Genomic DNA, 18096 nt, shown 5'->3' with positions numbered 1-18096 from the left:
CACACTGGGTCTGGCAGATCTCGTACCACAGAGCAGTCAATAGTATTTACACAATGCATATGTAATGTATAAAAAAATAAAGGTGCTACCAGGGTTCGAACCTGGGTTCCGGGAAATTCCCACCAGCTATAGTGTGGTGCATGGATTACGTAAGCGGATCTTTTGATCAAAATCCCGAGTGATGACCACTACACTATAGCACCGATGTCTGAGGGTTTCATGGTAATACTATTACCCACACCCTCTTTAACGGCGCAAAATGGCAGCAGTCGCAGTTGAAGTTCACGGTCAGGTATCACACACCGCACCAGGAAAACACTGAAAATCTTGCAAAAGGGATTAGACTCGTTGATTTTTCCATACCTGTTCCAGAGCTATTTTCATACTCATTGATTCAGCTTAAGTCAGTCTTTGACACCTAACGCTCAGTTCGTTTTGACGGTTTTGTTGATGAGTTTCTGGTCGCTCAGTCAGAGAACTCGGAATATATCCAACCACGTCCCATTTTCCCTATTTATCCATTCTAAAAACATTCGCAGACAATATTCAAGGATGCCCGTAACAGTTATAACTGCTAAACCCACGGAACGAGTCGAGGGAGCTTTCAGATTCATAGGTTTGAGTACAGCTGCATCGTATTCGATCGACACTCATGCGAAAGATCCGCGACAGATATCGGCGGTAGGTGTCTTATTCCATCACACTTCAAAAGTCTTCAACGGTGATGATTATTAGTGAATTTGACCGACCCTGTATTTCGTGGCACTCATCATGGAAGGAAGAAACATGAGGGTGAGCCGGTGACACGACTTCTGCTATGTTATAAGGTATCTCAGTCTCCGACAATGCAGATGACTTCGAGTCTATGTTGGACCGATCGCGTGCAGCAGGCGTCAAATCCATGATCATCACGGGTGGTAGCTTGAAGGAATCCAAACATGCACTAGACCTTGCCAAAAAACACAGTTAGTAGTTTCGTGCTATAGTGCCGGACCTTCCCTCACACCCATGGTGTCAAAGATCTCTATGCTACAGTTGGTTGTCATCCAACGCGCTCAAAAGAATTCGAACAGTACCCTAATGGACCCGACGCGTATCTTCAAGCGTTGGATGATTTAATTCAGAAAAACCTACTTGGCAATGGTCGCGTCGTTGCGATTGGAGAGTGTGGCTTAGGTATGTGTACTTCCAGTGACGTTGTGTGTAAAACGCCTACTATGATCAAACAGACTATGACCGTACTCACTTCGCATCGAAGGATGTACAAAAGAAGCATTTTCGTAAGTCGCCTGTCATGAGACATTGTCCACCTTTTTTCATCGATCACTTCAGGATCGCAGCTCAGTCTTGCAAAGAAATTCCACTTGCCATTGTTTCTCCACTCTCGTGCGGCCCACGCTGACTTTGTAAACATTTTGAAGGAAGAAGGCTTCAGCGATAACGGAGGCCGAGCCTTAGGTGCTAAAGGGGGTGTCGTCCATAGCTTCACCGGTTCCGTCGAGGAAGTCGAAGAGCTTGTAGGTGATATTTGTCTTATGTTTTCTGACAGCAAGCCAAAACATGTATGTTTTAGATGGCCATGGGTTTTCATATCAGGTTCGTCCTAATTACAGTGCCCATTGATGCCTTGAATGGTTGACGGGTATGTTTGCGTCATACATAGCGTGAACGGATGTTCCATGAAGACAGAGCAAAACCTTCAGGCTGCCAAGATTATCCGCCCCGAAAAGCTCCTTCTGGAAACAGGTAATTAGATCCCTCTATTTCCGGAGGTACGGTTTTATATGTCATCCTAGATGCACCTTGGTGCTCGATGACTTCAACGCATGCGTCGAAACCACACTTGGATAGTCTTCCCGTCAACCTCCGAGCCCTGTACTTTCCCTCTGCTACAAAACCGGAATCCTTCGTTTATGGAAAACCAGTCAAAGGCAGAAATGAACCAAGTGCAATCGGGGGTGTTGCATGGGTAGTGCATAGATTGAACGAAGGTGTTCCTTTCGAGAAAGTGACTGAAAAGGCATATAAAAATACGGTACAGCTATTTGGTCTGGACGAGCTTGTATAGTGTCGATAAAGATAGTAAATGTTGTTATATGCGTTGAGATAACCTATTGCGGTTCCCCCTAAGCCTGCCACTTTACAGTCTGGCACGCGGCACGTCATGATGCTCAGACAACCATGAGTCAGTATATCTCGTCCCAAAAATGCCTTCTTCTTTCGCTTTGATCTCTGATACGATGACATAAGTGAGAGCTGTTGACGAGGAATCGAACACTGTAGGAGAGTGACTCACGAAGGGCAAGATGTTTCGAATGGAATCGACACAAAGCAAGATTACCTATATCAAAACTAGATTAGCATCCTGTACTGCACCCCACTCCTTTAACCTGGGGTGGTACCCCTGGCCTGATAGAAGAAGCACCTCCACAACTCACCCATCATACACCAGATCCCTTCTGCTCCTACCTCACGCCAAGCCGAGTTGAATTCACCCTCTGCGTTGAGACCCCAAATCGGACTTAGCTTATCACCAATCGCGTCATCTAAAACTTCCCGATATGACGAGCGCACATCGGAGAACCTGTGATCATATCCCCTAGGATTAAAGCCAGTTACTCTCATCGTAAGGTAGGTGACGTACCCAGTGGCAAAAATAACGACGTCCGCATCGAGTGTTGACCCGTTTTCGAATTCGAGTCCTGAAGGGGTAAACCTCGCGACAGGGCTATCAGATTTCAGTTTGATTTTGCCGTCCACGATCAACTGCGAAGCACCGACGTCTGAGGTATCAACAAGTGACACTCTCAGCGCAACTGAAGAAACTCCGTGGTAGATTTAGAACGAACCCAGATAGTAACCTCCTGATTTTTCAAACGCCAGTAGCAGAAAACCAGAGTCGTCCACGCCGAATGTTAGCTTGAACCCGCGCTTCTGAAGACCATACAGAAGGACCCTAGAATAATTTTTAAATCACATAGCCAACAGAGTATAGTAGAAAGTGAAAATTCGCACTTGTCAGCCTCGGCAATATCCTTCGTTACTCGAACATGCATGAGCTTAAGGAGGTAGTTCGGGTATGATGCGTTTATCCTGTCTGCAATCTCCGTAGGTGGACCCCCATCCCAGTAAATTGCTGTGTGTATGAGAAGGGTTCAGCCGAGGATGCAGCTATTGACTCATTGAACCCAGACACATACACAATAATCTAGGCATTCCCTCCTTCGTTGTCATGATATAAGTAGGCCCACGCTGGCACATTGTCACGTCTTACCCGATCCTAGCATCAGTATACGAAAGACGTTATATCAGTAGAGAACGACTCACCAATACCATGCTCATAATAATCAGAGCAAATATCGTGTGCTAGACGTTTATTGTTCAATCAAAGAAACAAAGAAACAACGACGAAATCCTAATTTACCGGAAGTGCAGGCGCCGATGACAACAACCTTTTTCCCAATGTGATCCAAGGCCTTCTTGTGGTTAGTTGAATGCAGGATCTGACCTTTGAACGTGTCCTGTGAAGGATATCAAGAGTCTTATGCTGAAGTCCCAGAGAGAATTACATACCATTCCAGGGTACGTCGGCATATTTGGAATCTTTCCTGAAAATCCCATACAAAAAACGACGTGATTGACGTTCAATACTCTTTCCTGCCCGTCATGACGGTTCACAACTACACGCCACTTATGCTTGGATCCAGACGCAAGTGGAGTGACACTGGTGGCAGCCGAAGAAGTCCACACGTTTAACTCGAGAGTGTGTGCATAAGACTCTAGCCAGTCCGCAAGCTTGAGTGCCGGACTATACACGGGCCACGTCTGTGGAAAACTGTATTTAATGCAGTGTCAGATTAGAAGGACTTGAGTAAACACCAAACATACGGAAGGTAAGGCATATGGTCATACCCTATGTGGATAATGAGTTACATGATGATAAATATGAGATGTGCTACTTACAAACTGGATCGTGCAGACACAACGCCTCATACCTCTTCCTCCAGTTGTCTCCTATTCTTTCATGTTTCTCCACCACGAGTGCGCTCACATCAAGGGCCTTTAGCCGTGCTGCTACCTCCAAACCACTCTGTCCGCCACCGATCACAACTACCTGGGGATCTGCGTCAGCGAATTCCTTTTCGCGAACGCGCTGATCAGCCCATTTGCCATGATTCGGCTGAAAGTTGCGCAACGACCCAATCTTCTCTGGGAAGCCTTTCAAGTCCTCGAGGTTTGTGAGAATCGCGTGTGCTTTCCATTCTCCGTTGGATAACGGAACGAGCCTGAAAACACCTGATGCAATCCCAACTTGAGTCTCAAAATCAAAGAATCCTTGAATCCAAGCCAAGTCTGGATAAGGTCTCTCCAAGCGTACTAGCTCCTTCCTGAGCTTGAAAGAAGATAGACTGAAGGTTCTCAGCTGGTCGGTAAGGAAACGCTCGATAACTGGGGAAGATTGGAATGTACGCATGTCCCATGTCAGTGCGAACATATCACGCCAGAATGCATCATCCACTAAGACAGAACCAACGGCGTTTGGCCTTCTTGCCATCATGCCTGCTGAAAAGGCTTTGAACCATTGTTGTGCAACATGCTGAACGTCGAGGTCATCTGGGATCGTGCTACCGAGCCTGTCGAGAGTTGGGAGAGAAAGCTGGGACGACATATCAGCGACAGAGATAGAAGGGCGCAAGGTATAACCTTGCAGCTGGGTTTTATTATCCGGAAGAACGATGAGGCTTACCTTGGGCACGGTAGTACAGATGCGAATTCAAATGATAACTGCAAGCCGCTTGAGTTGCGGTCTGGTCAGATGAACATTCTTTGTTACCTCTTTAGGCAATCAGACGTTCTCATGGTCTTCCCAGCCTCGGTCATCGCTTACAGTGCCCTGCACAGGCTTTACTTAAGCTCTTGTTATCTTACCCTCGCATGACTGCACTGAACTTCGTCACTTTCTAGCTCTGCACTTGCTCTCGGATACATCATTACAGTACTCTCCTTGCTGAAACACATCCCCATACCCTCCATGGCCCAGCTGACTGACACAAGACCCTCGAAAGGTGCTGGACGCACTTCCGTACATCGACATCGTAAGGGTTCAGTCAACCGAGACTCATTGCGACTGGCAGGCCTTCCTGGTGATCTTTTGTTGGAAATAGCTAGCTATCTCCACTCTCGTTCAGATATCCTCCACCTTGGACTATCGGTCAGTCACTTGTCTTACCCATGCAGGCTCCCGGGATGGCTCACTCCGCATCTAACTCCACAACATGTGCAGTGCTCTCATTTGTTCACCAATATCTGTCCTTCACTTTATGCATATGTGCATCTGGATACAGTGTCACAGTGCGTTAATACGCTCGCCATGCTCTTTCGCAGACCCGATATCGCCCGACACGTTCAGAAACTATTCATTCGATTCGATCATGTTCGCTCTCCTGGTGAAAGTGAGGTCGTCGACGGATATCTGATCTCGTCCGCTGTTAGGAAGGCTGCTGCGAAGCTTGACGCTCTCAATACATTTGTATGGGACGGAAACGAAGGTCCACCCTTCGACGACATGTGGTTTGCGCTACGAATGTCGTAAGTCCATCATGCTGGCTTTCACGATGAATTAATTAAAAGTGCTTTATCAGCTGTCCACAGCTGCGTACTATAGGCACCACAGTTGGGTCGACGCTGCCCAACCCCAATAGTCATGTGCGTGAACTCTATTATGCGCCCCCAGTAACTTATATCGTGTGCACAGCTGTTCGACTTCAACAATCTACATGGATTCTCGTTGATTTTGAAGAACGGGTTTTATATTAACCATGCCGAGCTTCCTTCTGAAGGTAGGGGGTTTAACTGTTGTCCCGTTTATACCTTGCTCACAGTGCAAAAGAGAGCTTGCATACCGTGCGCCTGTGCGATATGCTTATCAAGCGCTCGCCAGATCTCCGGGAACTATGCATCGACGGCACTTCCTCCGTGCCCACGGATGCGCATGCGTTGTCTCGGGGCCGCTGGCCGAACCTTCGCAAACTCATAATAGGAGACGTCGCACTTGACTGGCACATTCCCGTCAGCTCTGCAAGTAAACGCCCATTCATCGCCTTCTTGGAGGCCCATCGTGAACTCCGGACACTCCACATATCACGGTATGCGTTGAACCCTATGCACCTGCCCACTCTACATCACGATGCTTTACCTTGTCTCGAGCACTTCACCGGCTCGCTGGAGCACCTGCAGGCTATATCACCTTCGCATCCCAGCATTAAAAGTGTTGGCTTCCATGAGCCGATTGTCATCCGCGATCTGGCTCCGATGGTTGTATCCAGTGTTCTCCAAGGACTTCCTCTGCTCAGGTCCCTGAAGATTTCCTTCATATTTCATTCTACTTACGAAAGTGGTAGCCTGCTAAGGTCACTGGTTTCTGCTTGTCCCTATCTTGTCGAGCTCGAGTTAACTTGTGCACGCAAGCCGTCTTTTCAGCTCGTAAGTTGCCCTTCTTTAGCGCCTTCAGTTGATCCTACATGTTCCCCACAACAGGAATCATTCGCTAGATCAATCAGGCATCTCACACGACTTCGTTCCCTCACCCTCAACATCATTCGCTTCCCAAATGAAGACCCTCTGTCAACCTGCGCCGTTCATATAGCCCGCGCACATCCGCGTCTCAGCACCTTCACGATCACCTTCATCCCATCCTCCCTCTCCCTGCCTCTTCCCCCGCCAACTCCGTTCCAGCCACTCAACGCCACCTCATCTACCACCCCCCACCCCCCGCCGAATCACGCATACATCGAATCGGGTACTTACAACTTGACCGCTGATCAACATGGTCTGCCCGCCGTGCTTTCTTGCGTCGAGAGGCGCGCGATGATTTGGCACGTGGGCCTTATCTGGGGCTGGAGTTGGTCATACAGCTGTCCACGAACGCGGCGATATACGGTGGATCTCCACCCAGGGCACAAAAGAAGGGGTCTGGGTGAGTTGCTGCTAGAACGCAGTACTGCGGGAGAAGAAGCACGGGTGCTTGTGGTTCTAGTCTCCCTTGGATCATTAGCAGTATGGGGCTTCCTGACATTCGGTGTGGCATCCACTAGTAAGTAGGTAAAGAATTTGGCAGTGGTACTAGTGGCGTCTGTCTTGGTTGTGTTTCACATCCAGGATAGGGTATAGACGACGTTTTGTAACTTATGGAAGCGTATGCTTTGAAGTAGAGTAGCACATGTATTAATCAGGCTGGACTTGGAAGAATAACTTATTGTGCTAATTCGTTCAATTGTCAGCTAGTCTGAGTAAGTACCACCAGATGAAATGCAGTTGATCTATACCATTGTGAAAAGCTGCGACAGTATTAATAGAACATTGGGCGTACCGCAGCAACGAAAGAGGACGATAAAGGGAGTAAGAGTCTAAAAAGTTCAATTGTACAACATTTATAGTTCACAAGCCTCGCACCACCGACAAAGGAAAGCTCTATACATATGACCACTTGTCTATTTGCTTCAAGGGTTTACTTCATTTCTTCGTCTTCGTCTTCATCCTCATCCTCGGGTTTTAAACCGGCTTTGGCAAGAGCAGCGGGAGAGCTGTAATCGACCTTTATGCCACGCGTGCGTCGACCACTTGAGATGATAGCGGAAGGGTCAACTTCAGGCTCGCCATCCTCATCCTGGAAAAGGCTATGAGGAAAAAGACTTTGTGAGAAGGGAAGGGAAGGAGACGCAAACCTCTTCCATATCATCATCGTCGTCGTCTTCTTCTTCCTCCTCGTCATCATCCTCCTCTTCCTCTTCTTCCTCGTCCATCGATTCATCTGCCTGTGCAACCTTCCCTTTCCCCTTGTTACTAACGGGCGAGGCCGTCACGCCCGATGAGCCATTTTTGGCTGGGCTTGCACTTCTGAACGCGCCAAATAACACATCAGTTTGTCTATTTCCCGGTATTCTCAAACACGTACTTTATGTCACCGGCCTCGTTCGACATGATTTGCACAATAATAATACGGACACGAAACGAAAATAAGAATATAAGAATAAAAACTTGAAACGCGCGGTGGTGGCAGAGTCAAAGAAAGACGCGTTGACTTGTTTGACTGTGTTGACGCGCGTGTGGGTGAGAAACGGAGCCGAATAAGTGAGGTTAGGGTTATATTGTACGTGGGAACTGCTAGTATAAGCAGCCTGGGAGGAACATTGTGCCGAGCATGTTACTAAACTTCGGCGAGCGATAACCGGAGCGCCGTGTCGGACAGATTTCTGTTACATTTCGTTGTTGTCGGAGGTGACTGAACGTCAGCTGGTCATTGTTGGCTCACTTTATCCACTTTATCAATTGAGGCAACCAGATATGTTATGAAAGTACCCGAAATGAATGGACACGAGGTGACTAGTGGGTCGGATGTCTGGATGTTACGTTGCTGGCGATGTTCGAGGAGTTCTGATGTGGGGAGCTTCTGGCGAGAAGGTGAGTTGGTTTCGGACATATATCCAACGGACTCTCCGACGAGGGAGCTGCGAATGACTCGGAGGTGGCGAGGACTCTATCGGCGGTTATTGTGCAAGCAGGACGTGGGAGGTCAACGTGGACCGTGTTGGAACTATAGGGAAATCTGGGAATGGGTGTTCCTGACGATGGGCCTGCCATAAGGAGGTAAGAAAGGGAAACGCATGGGTATGCAGGCCGCGGAGGTTGAAAAATGGGGTGCAGTGGCTCGCAGCCGAGAAGCCAGATCGGTATGTGAGTATTACATAATTAAACGAGATTTAATCAGAGATTGGTCCTCGGTAACCTGGCTGGATTAGTACCTTTAGTGAAGGTATACGGAGGTAAGAAGTCTCCAGCTAATTGTCGCGGTTGTAAACTTATCCTGTTACATCCTATTACCAGCGCTCTGTTACCAGCAAGCTCCAGCTTTTGTTTCCCAGTTATGCACCGGGCGCTCATGTCGTGGTCGCTCGCTGAATCTGACAAACCCTCCATCTCTCAATTTATTCCTCCACCAGCCCAACGCTTGTCTTGTCCTCCCCCGCCCGTGGTGGTCCAAAAACCCACAAAGATCTCCGCCTGTCCCGTTGCGTCTCGCATTTCGAGTATCTGTTCCAGTGCAACAGCCACTCCAGTTCCTTCAAATCGCACACAGGCGTCAATCACACCCTCCGCTGGTCCTTCCACCGTCACCCCTTCTTGCTCTGCTCCCTCTTCCATCTTTCCTTACCTTCATCGTCTCGACATTGGCGATGACATGTATCCCCGTCGACAAAAGATGCCTCTCCTCACTCTAGAGCTCTCTTCCTTATCTTTCTTGGACTCTGTTGCCATAGACGATGTCACTGGAAAACCTCTCTACGCAGTCGAAACTGTGGGCTCCTCAACCACCATCTGGCGTTCTGACCCTTGGGATGGAATGACTAAGGCAGCCGACATTCGTTGGCCAAAAGAACTTCATATCAAGGGCAAAGGAAAAGAGAACGTTAACGGATCTAACGTACAAATAAATGGCTATCGATGGAAGGCTACAGAAAATTTTCTGAAATATGGCACTATGGGGAGGCAAGTCTGATCCGTCTACAGTCCATCAACGATCATTGACCCCCTCGTCGTTTTTAGCTCCCGGAAGTTTGCCATTCCCAATTATCCTCATAGTTTGAAATGGAAGCGCTCGGGCAATGCCTATCATGTACGCCCGGCCATCTTTTGCTGTGATCGCCTATATACCATGCTTATGCGTTTGCTGTTTAGTGTACTACTACCATGTGTAAAGGCCTTGTCGCCTCGCTGGAAATTGCTGTGGACTCCATTCCACCTCGACTCCACATATTCGAGGCTTTGGAAAACAGATATAACTCTCGCCCTCAGCTTGACCATGCTGGGATAGCAGTTGTTCTCCTCGACCACCTTTTCGTAACAGCACTTTTACTTGTTACGGAACCAGAAGAGTGGATGACTATCGCACATCACCCTGATGAAAAGGCTTGTACCGAGACACAGCTGGCTCCGAAGTCCGCCTCGGTTAATACTCCTGCATCTGCTCGACAATGGCGAAAGATCATGTATGGTGAACCACTTTATCCGTCCCTCAAGACTCCTTGCTTTGAGGCCGGTGCCCCACCGAGCTGCGTAGATGATGCAGACGTACTTGATTTATCAGAACCTTCGCATATGTCAACATCCATTCAACAGTGGCGCAAGATCGTTTATGGAGAACCACTATATCCGTCTCTTCGGCCACACTGCGCGGCCATCGACTTACCTCCACGTCCAAGTACCGCATGTGACACAGCAAGCATTTCAGATGAATCAGCGTATTACCCACCTACGCCATCATCTGCGCCATCTACTGGATTTTTTGATAGTGCCTTCTTCGAAGAATCACAAAACCGGCAAAGTTGTGGTACGGTCGTCCCACGTATCGATACTAGCACTCGTTACACATCTCAGCCATTCTCTGCAACGCCTATTTCATCCATTCCGTCATCTGATTACCCTCCACTTTCATCTCGCCCTCTCTCATCACCTCACACGGGAGGACGTCGTGAACTTCCCATGCCTCCATCTTCTTACCACCCACCTGCATCTTCGCAACCGTGGTTACACCGTTCACGTTCTTCTCCTTCTGTTTCGCCCGCAGCAACGGAACACACACGCTGGGCAACAGTGACCGGGGACGGTATCGCTATCCCACCTCCCGTCTTCGATGACGACCCCGAACCATTGTCACGACCCCAGAGTGCCCAGTCCTCACGTAACCGTGCTCATTCTGCTTCCGGTTCCCTCCGCCGCCGACGATTGCCCCAGGTTCCCCGCACGCCTGAGCAACATCAGCCTCCACTGCCCACCGACAAACGCACTTCGGTGGCTGTTCAGCGCACGCTGCCTCCTACGCCTTTGACAGTTTCGCGCTCAGGTTCCCCGGGGCACCGTCATGCTCATTCGCAATCGAATGCGCCAACTCAGCCTCCAGCACCTGCGGTTGAGCCAGTGACACCCGCAAATACTGGAAGTAATGGGCGAAGGGTGCGACATGAGAAGGATGCGGATGCACAGATTGATTGGATGCGTGCATTGAATAGGGCACATCGCCGGCGCACGGCGACTAATGGGCTTGACATTGCTCCTACACTACCCACGAACAGAGGGCCTGAAGACGGTGTCTACGACGTACCGCCTCCTGCGTACAATGCTATTGACTTCTCGACGCCGCCTCATGCAATGTCTCCCCATGGTCGATGATGAGTGAAATGGTAATGATCTATCAAAGGAAATCAATCTTTTGTTTATTCGTTTTATACTATACTGTTTGTTGTTTAATGTGTTTGTTTTCTGTCATCTCGTTGTTTCACCAATCATTTCTTAAGTTCACTTTACCCATTTCTGCAACAGTATGTTTCACCTTGTCTAATACCGGGGCTACGTCCCCTCCCCCTTCACCCATCTGCTTTCACACCATTCTATTCCAACACTCTGCACTATGATCCGCCTTATAATCGTTGTTTCCTCTGGCACAAATTTGACATCAATAGCACTTTTCCTCCTCAGCAATTCCCTTCCTTTTTGTCATTGCTTCATCCACTCTTTTTTTTACAAACAAAATTCCTCTCCTTCACACTCTTACTTTTCTAATCCAACCACCGATCCAATTACTAATACTGTCGGACTGCAAAGATGTGAACAGGTATCGCATCCCATTTACACTACAAATTGCGATAGTTGGATAGGCACCTGTATATACTTGCCACAAACCCGGAGATCAAACAGATTCGTCTTGTCAGGGGAAACTTGATTAATTTTCATAGAGGCTGTTGACCGCAACACAACAGATAAAATGGCGCTCCGTGGAATCCATTCAGGTCCATCACGATATCACCTGTTTCGGGTAGGTCTAAATCCTTTCACTCCCGGGGTTGTGCGCACGGGCCCGACTGTTTCCACGGACCGATTCCGTACGCACAGCTGCAACTGCACGTGAAGCTCTAGTCTCCTCTAAGCAATGACCTCCCATGCTTGTTCCGAATATATTATGTCTTATTCACAGTAGCTCCTTAAGTTTGCCATCGTCATAATACCAACAACCAGGTCTGTGAAGAAAAGGCTGGAGGGCAGGAGCTGCTTGGGGGCCCCTTAGAAGACTCGGAAGTTTCATCTGGTCCGTCGCCCAGTTACACCTTGTATAGAGTCCAAAGTCCAAGGGAAATTTATCAAGGAATGTGAGCACCTTTTGTTCCTTGAAGTAGTGTGTGTAAAGTGCTGAATGGCTGGCATATCGGCGACAAGATTGCAGCGGAAGGTCTGTCATGTCCTCATCTGACAGCCCAAGAAGTCTGCGTCGGATGCGATAGTTTGAACGTGCCCTAGGCTGACCGTTTTCCCCAAACCAGATTCACCGTTTAATTCCGAGTCATCGAGTTCCATTAACTCTTCATCATACAATTTAATTTGACATCTGCCAAAGGTACCAGTGAAGCCAGAGCGCCGTAATTGCACTACAGAGGAGTTACAGAGGCGACCATCGAGGAGCAACTTCTTTTGATCAATACCAATAAATGACAATGTCCTCGACAACGGAAAGGTCTCCCGACGATTTCAGTGCAGACCCTTATCTCAAGTCCCTGGTTGATAACGATCCAAAGTCGTACTCCGACGGTAACCCACTGCCAAAGTCCACCCCCGCCGATCCTCAGAGTCATCAAACCGCCAATCATGGAATATTCATTGTAGTCATGGTCAGTGTGTAACGCTGTTCTTTGCTCGATACACAACACCACCCCATTTTCATTTCGTGACAACAACCGCACTCGGTCACACGACACCATTATAAAGTCATGTTTTTGATTGGTCTAAGCTCACAAGTTTGTTTTGTATAGGGGGTATCTGGGACTGGCAAGTCCACTCTGGGTGCAGCTCTTTCCGAAGCATTACACGTACCGTTCATCGATGGCGATGACCTGCATCCAAAATCGAATGTGGAAAAGATGTCGAGGGGTGAGCCGCTGACGGACGAGGACCGCGCGCCTTGGCTAGAAATCATCCGTACGACGGCGCACAAGAAAGTACAGACTCAAAGGGGTGAAGATCCAGGAGAAATACCAGAGCCTGAATCAAAGCCAGAGACGGAGCATGCACTCGAAAAGCACGAGGCCAAAGTGGCGGCGTCGAGCACCCAGCTGAAGACAGGTACGGAAGCGAGGTCAATCAATCGACCTGGTATCATCATCGCCTGCTCTGCGCTGAAGAAAACCTACCGTGCTCTCCTGCGAGGACATGAGAAATCTGGAACAGTCCCTTCGCATTTCGTTTCGCCACACTCAGAAGACCTACCAACGTATTTTGTGTTCATGAAAGGTGGGAAAGACGTACTCATGGACCGCATGGAACATCGCAAAGGACACTTCATGAAGGCTAAGATGCTAGAGAGCCAGCTAGAGACGCTAGAGAGTCCTGAGGATGAAGAGGGAGTCGTAACGGTCCCAATCGAGATGACGTTAGAAGAACAGGTAAAAGAAATCAAAGATGGTCTAGAGAAGTTTATTGGAGAGTCGCTGTAGAATGCAAGGACGGAGAAAGTAGATGAATTCAGTGGTTTTTATTGCTACGGGCCACGAAAATATGAGTCCACATGTACAATCCTGCCTAGAAGGCTATGTTACTTGTTTTGATTGTAGAACGGCTGCGAATATGACCAAGCGGCTTTTTTCTGGATTGTTAATGTCGATGCAGTTGCTTACTACTAGGATTCTGGATGCTAAACAAGAGAAACTTGAAAGAGGCAGATTCAAATGCACGTGGCGGCAAGTCCCGGCGGGGTTGCAGACGCGTACACCTGAATCGCAAAGGACGCGTCAGTAACTACAGAGAAGTTACTGCAAGAACGATCATCTTTCATCCACCATGGTATGTGCCTGATATTTCTACAGACCTGGAAGCTGCTAATCAACCTGATGGACAATAGGCAAGAAGATATGACAGTATGTCGCAAACTAAGTATGTGTAAACTTGGTTTCTGAGATCATTCATTCCAGGTCGTACAACGATATTCTCGCCAGAAGGTAAGCAGGACATATCGGGTGAGAACTCACCAGCTTATGTTTTCCTTATCACATACAGGTCGACTCTACCAAAGTAAGTTGAATCTATGATGCAAGGGCTATATCTTGATAGATGTTCAGTCGAATATGCCATGGAGGCCATATCTCATGCCGGTACTGTGCTCGGCGTTCTCGCAAAGGATGGTGTCGTCCTCGCAGCGGAGAAGAAGGTGACAGGAAAGCTCCTAGATCTATCAGGAGAGGGTGGTTATGGAGGTAGCGGAGAGAAGATCTTCTTGCTGAATTCGTAGGTGATCGCAGTTCGTCGCCTTGAATGTCTGTTCATCTCAGTACCAGCAATGTGATCGGCGGCGTTGCTGGCCTGACATCTGATGCTAATTCGCTGGTAAATTATGCACGTACAGCAGCTCAACAACATCTATTGTCATACAATGAAGACATACCCGTGGAACTGCTTGCGCAGCGACTATGTGATATGAAGCAAGGGTACACGCAATATGGAGGTATGATTTTTCATGTTCCGTTCTGTTTAATCATTGCTTAACCTTACACTATGCAAGGTCTCCGACCTTTCGGTGTCTCACTTCTCTACGCAGGTTACGACCCACACTACCAATTTCAACTGTACCATTCCGATCCATCAGGCAATTATTCAGGTTGGAAAGCGACATGTATTGGTGCGAACAACGGAACTGCGCAGTCACTCTTGAAACAAGAGTACAAAGATGATATCTTGGTGAAAGATGCGATCGCGCTAGTACTGAAGGTAATGAGCAAAACCATGGACAGTACGACGTTGGGAAGTGAGAAATGTGAGTGCATGATATTTAATCTGGTTTTGAAAAACACTGATTATAGATTAAAAACTCAAGTGGAGTTCGCCGTGCTGACACTCGATGAAAGCACGAAACAACCGAAGGCCAAAATATACAAACCCTCTGAGATCGACGCGTTGCTTCGGGCAGAAGGTCTGGCAAAGACTGATGGGGATACAGAGATGAAGAGCGCTTAATACATATGCACTGTATTTGTATAAAATGTCATTCTAGCCCTTTCTTACACCATCCTTGTTGACTGTACTAGAAAGATAAGATAGAAGAGGTTTACATTGTCAACTTAGCCCCACGGACTTTTTTACTGTATACCCTGCTCTGTCTGAACGGGTATATGGCAACGGGCGTCTGTACGCATATCACCGACAAACACACAAGATAAGCTACAAACAGTGTATTCACAACAGTCTACTTGCATAAATATGCTTACTGTACATGGTAGGTATAACCAAGACCCAAAAGATTGCTGTCAGATTGCAAGAATGAAGAAAACACGAGGGAGATAGCAAAAAAATTAGTGACAAAACATGCCATTCTTCGCGGTATCGAGGTTGTCGAAGTCAACATGGCTTCCGAAGATGAAGTGCCCGATTACTGCGCCGACCACAACGGCCAGGATGAGGTATGCCTGATGATGAGGAAGTGAGCGTTAGTAAGCATTACACTTATCAGCTTGAGGCCATACGTTGTATGTCATGAATACCAGCATGAGGAAGAATGACAAGAATACTGATACGCCGTACAGGCTTGCACGTAGCGCTCGAGCAAAAGGAGGTACAGGGGTTCTGTTACGAGGTCAAAACAAGTGACAGAAACAGGTCATATCACAAACCCTATTTTACTAGGCTTCAGAGTTCGGCGTCCAGTCAGTAAGGCAGCCTCTTCGAAGTCGCTGGCATTGGTTGGAGAGTTGCGCCCACTACTTGAACGAGCACGACTCTTTCCCTTTCCTAACGATAGAGCGATCCGCCTGTCGACCTGACGCTGGAAGACACGAAGGTATTCGTAAAGAACTCCAAGACCGACGATGACGAGACAGGACAGGACGAAGCCGGTGTGAGAGCTTATGTGCCATTGGGGAAAAACAATACAGGTGTCGATGATATTGGTGTTCCTGAAGAAAGTAGTCAGTAGTCAGAATTGCAAGGAGACCATGTATTCTATACCAGAGCATGCTCATGGAGCACTTGGGGCCCATACCTGGCATATCGTGACCTGGCATATCGTGGCCGGGCATGTCGTGACCTGCGTGTTGGTGAGCCATAGCGATGTATATGATTCAAGTTCAAGTTGTAAGTTATCTGCAGCACCGTGACAGGACGGACCTGAACGCAGTGTGACACATATCCCTATCGTGACAAGTCAGTACATAGTCACATCACGTTTGTCCTCGATCGTCTGCGGTGCCAACAAGAACGGATGCCCAGATCGAAACGCAACAGAAAACATGGAAAATTTCCAAGGCAGACCTTTCAATTTCTCTCATAACAAGGCTTCAGCCAAATATCTCGATTTTTCTCTGCTAAAGTCAATCGGTCTATCACAACCTTACTTGCAGACAGCAAGCCCCTGAATACAATAGTCAGTACGGTGAGCTACCTGGCGAAGCTTCGGGCCTTCATTCTGGTCTCATTGAATATTATCTTGGTTTCCTATCATTTTTGCAGGCAAATTGGCTTTCTCAATTCGCATTCAGGTTGTTGCACCTATCATTCAGTGTCGTCTCGCCCAGCTTCATTGCCAGAGCCTTGGACGCTCTCATCATTTTGCGATGGTTGCCAGTAGTACTACTGTTCGGCATTCAATGCGTAGCTCACCAAGTGAGGACCTGGAAAGGGAAGCAATTACTCAGTCTGCAGCAGACGCCATCTCTTCCGCCATTCTGGAAAAACGTACTCTTAGACCTAGACGAGAGACGTCTCGTATTATTGCGCCTACCCAGAATACGAACGAAGCATTGGAGTCAGATCTCACACCCATAGAATCAAAAACTCCATTGAGTCCACCCACAAAGTCCAGGCAAAAAACCAGGAGGAAGGATAAATTTAGGCATGAAAATGAAGAGGTTGAAGTGGAGGCTCTTAAGATCAAAGCAAAGTCCAAGAAGTCGAAATCTAAATCTAAAGGGAAGAAACATAAGGTTTCTCAAGCAGAAGACGATGCATCATCTTTTGTAGAGGAAGGGCCCCCTAAGAAGAAACGCAAAACGCGCCAACCAAAACCTGAACCTGTCTATGTTATCCCAGATGTGGAGAAGAAGAGTACATCGTTCAAGGGACGGCTAGGTAAGTGCGGAAGCAAGCCTAACAAATCAATCTCCCAAACTTGACCACTTTACCTAGGTTACGCATGCTTAAATACAATATTAAGGAATAAAAAACCTGTGCATGAGGCTATATTCTGTTCCAGGACATGTCGGTAAGCTTGATGCTCCTGGAGGCAAAGCTTAGGTCTCAAAATCAAACTTGTACATACAGGATTGATACCATCAAGAAAGAAGGCTTAGATTTCGTGAAGGATCTTGGTCGTCGAAATGCGGAGGACATGCTGAAAATAATCGAGTGGAACGAACGAAACGTACGTTTTTTCCGTTAGTCATAACCTAATAATGTTTCTCATAGATCGCCATAGAATATTCGTTTCATGCGTCTGTATGTGGCTGAATGTTGCTTTGTTTTTCGTTTTCATACTCACATATTATGAAATTGCAGCTCATCCGAAATGTTCCCCTTTGCTTCGCATGCTATATATGGCTATTCTCTTACTTATTGTGCTCCGCTACTCGCCAGTATTGGTGCACTCGCTGCAAAGTATGGACACCGTCTGACGACGCATCCCGGACAGTTTACCCAGCTTGGTAGTCCCCGCGAAGACGTCGTAGAGGCCAGTATCCGCGAGTTGAAGTACCATTGTGAGATGCTTGACATTATGGGCATTGGTCCGGATGGTGTGATGATTGTCCACGGTGGAGGTGTGTATGGAGATAAAGATGAGACACTTAAGCGCATCAAAGCAACCATCCAGAGACTTCCACAGAATGTTAGGGACAGATTGGTTCTTGAAAACGATGAAGTATGTTTCTTTCTTTTCCGCGTTCGCACTATTTAAATCCACTAAATCAACATCGCCCTTTCTGACAGCTTTGTTATAATGCAGCGGAGTTGCTCCCCTTATGTACTGAGTTGTCGGTGCCACTCATTCTCGACTACCACCACGATTTATTA

General features: G+C 47.7%; 6 protein-coding genes across 6 annotated transcripts; 4 read left to right on the top strand and 2 right to left on the bottom strand.

Moving 5' to 3' along the window:
• Positions 1 to 552: 552 nt before the first annotated feature.
• On the top strand, positions 553 to 2068 carry SERLADRAFT_369120 (uncharacterized protein; the record flags this gene model as incomplete). The annotated part of the gene is made up of 9 exons (XM_007317796.1): positions 553 to 622; positions 736 to 792; positions 852 to 965; positions 1021 to 1176; positions 1230 to 1280; positions 1333 to 1517; positions 1574 to 1596; positions 1664 to 1746; positions 1797 to 2068. 9 exons carry the CDS (start codon positions 553 to 555, stop codon positions 2066 to 2068), a joined length of 1011 nt encoding a protein of 336 aa, XP_007317858.1.
• A 72-nt stretch (positions 2069 to 2140) lies between these two features.
• Positions 2141 to 4669, bottom strand: SERLADRAFT_348628 (uncharacterized protein; the record flags this gene model as incomplete). The annotated part of the gene is made up of 12 exons (XM_007317795.1): positions 2141 to 2232; positions 2297 to 2341; positions 2439 to 2584; positions 2645 to 2783; positions 2850 to 2956; positions 3016 to 3136; positions 3195 to 3269; positions 3328 to 3366; positions 3425 to 3521; positions 3574 to 3835; positions 3889 to 3913; positions 3964 to 4669. 12 exons carry the CDS (start codon positions 4667 to 4669, stop codon positions 2141 to 2143), a joined length of 1854 nt encoding a protein of 617 aa, XP_007317857.1.
• Positions 4670 to 5032: 363 nt separating this feature from the next.
• Positions 5033 to 7101, top strand: SERLADRAFT_408008 (uncharacterized protein; the record flags this gene model as incomplete). Its single annotated transcript, XM_007317794.1, has 6 exons — positions 5033 to 5212; positions 5354 to 5589; positions 5643 to 5706; positions 5756 to 5840; positions 5891 to 6483; positions 6538 to 7101. The coding sequence occupies 6 exons, from the start codon at positions 5033 to 5035 to the stop codon at positions 7099 to 7101; spliced, it is 1722 nt and encodes a 573-aa protein (XP_007317856.1).
• Positions 7102 to 11960: 4859 nt separating this feature from the next.
• On the top strand, positions 11961 to 13720 carry SERLADRAFT_466293 (uncharacterized protein; the record flags this gene model as incomplete). The annotated part of the gene is given in 4 exon segments (XM_007317793.1): positions 11961 to 12200; positions 12268 to 12716; positions 12858 to 13157; positions 13170 to 13720. 3 exon segments carry the CDS (start codon positions 12537 to 12539, stop codon positions 13536 to 13538), a joined length of 849 nt encoding a protein of 282 aa, XP_007317855.1.
• A 106-nt stretch (positions 13721 to 13826) lies between these two features.
• Positions 13827 to 15155, top strand: SERLADRAFT_466291 (uncharacterized protein; the record flags this gene model as incomplete). Its single annotated transcript, XM_007317792.1, has 8 exons — positions 13827 to 13884; positions 13943 to 13958; positions 14013 to 14039; positions 14098 to 14112; positions 14160 to 14325; positions 14376 to 14542; positions 14600 to 14851; positions 14912 to 15155. The coding sequence occupies 8 exons, from the start codon at positions 13882 to 13884 to the stop codon at positions 15049 to 15051; spliced, it is 786 nt and encodes a 261-aa protein (XP_007317854.1).
• A 94-nt stretch (positions 15156 to 15249) lies between these two features.
• SERLADRAFT_466285 (uncharacterized protein) lies at positions 15250 to 16188 on the bottom strand (the record flags this gene model as incomplete). The annotated part of the gene is made up of 4 exons (XM_007317791.1): positions 15250 to 15500; positions 15558 to 15657; positions 15705 to 15986; positions 16039 to 16188. 4 exons carry the CDS (start codon positions 16134 to 16136, stop codon positions 15387 to 15389), a joined length of 594 nt encoding a protein of 197 aa, XP_007317853.1.
• Positions 16189 to 18096: the final 1908 nt, after the last annotated feature.

Source organism: Serpula lacrymans (assembly GCF_000218685.1).
Source record: "Serpula lacrymans var. lacrymans S7.9 unplaced genomic scaffold SERLAscaffold_6, whole genome shotgun sequence".
NCBI lineage: Eukaryota > Fungi > Basidiomycota > Agaricomycetes > Boletales > Serpulaceae > Serpula > Serpula lacrymans.
Note: the sequence above shows the minus strand (reverse complement) of the source record. Positions and strands in the feature narration are given on the sequence as shown.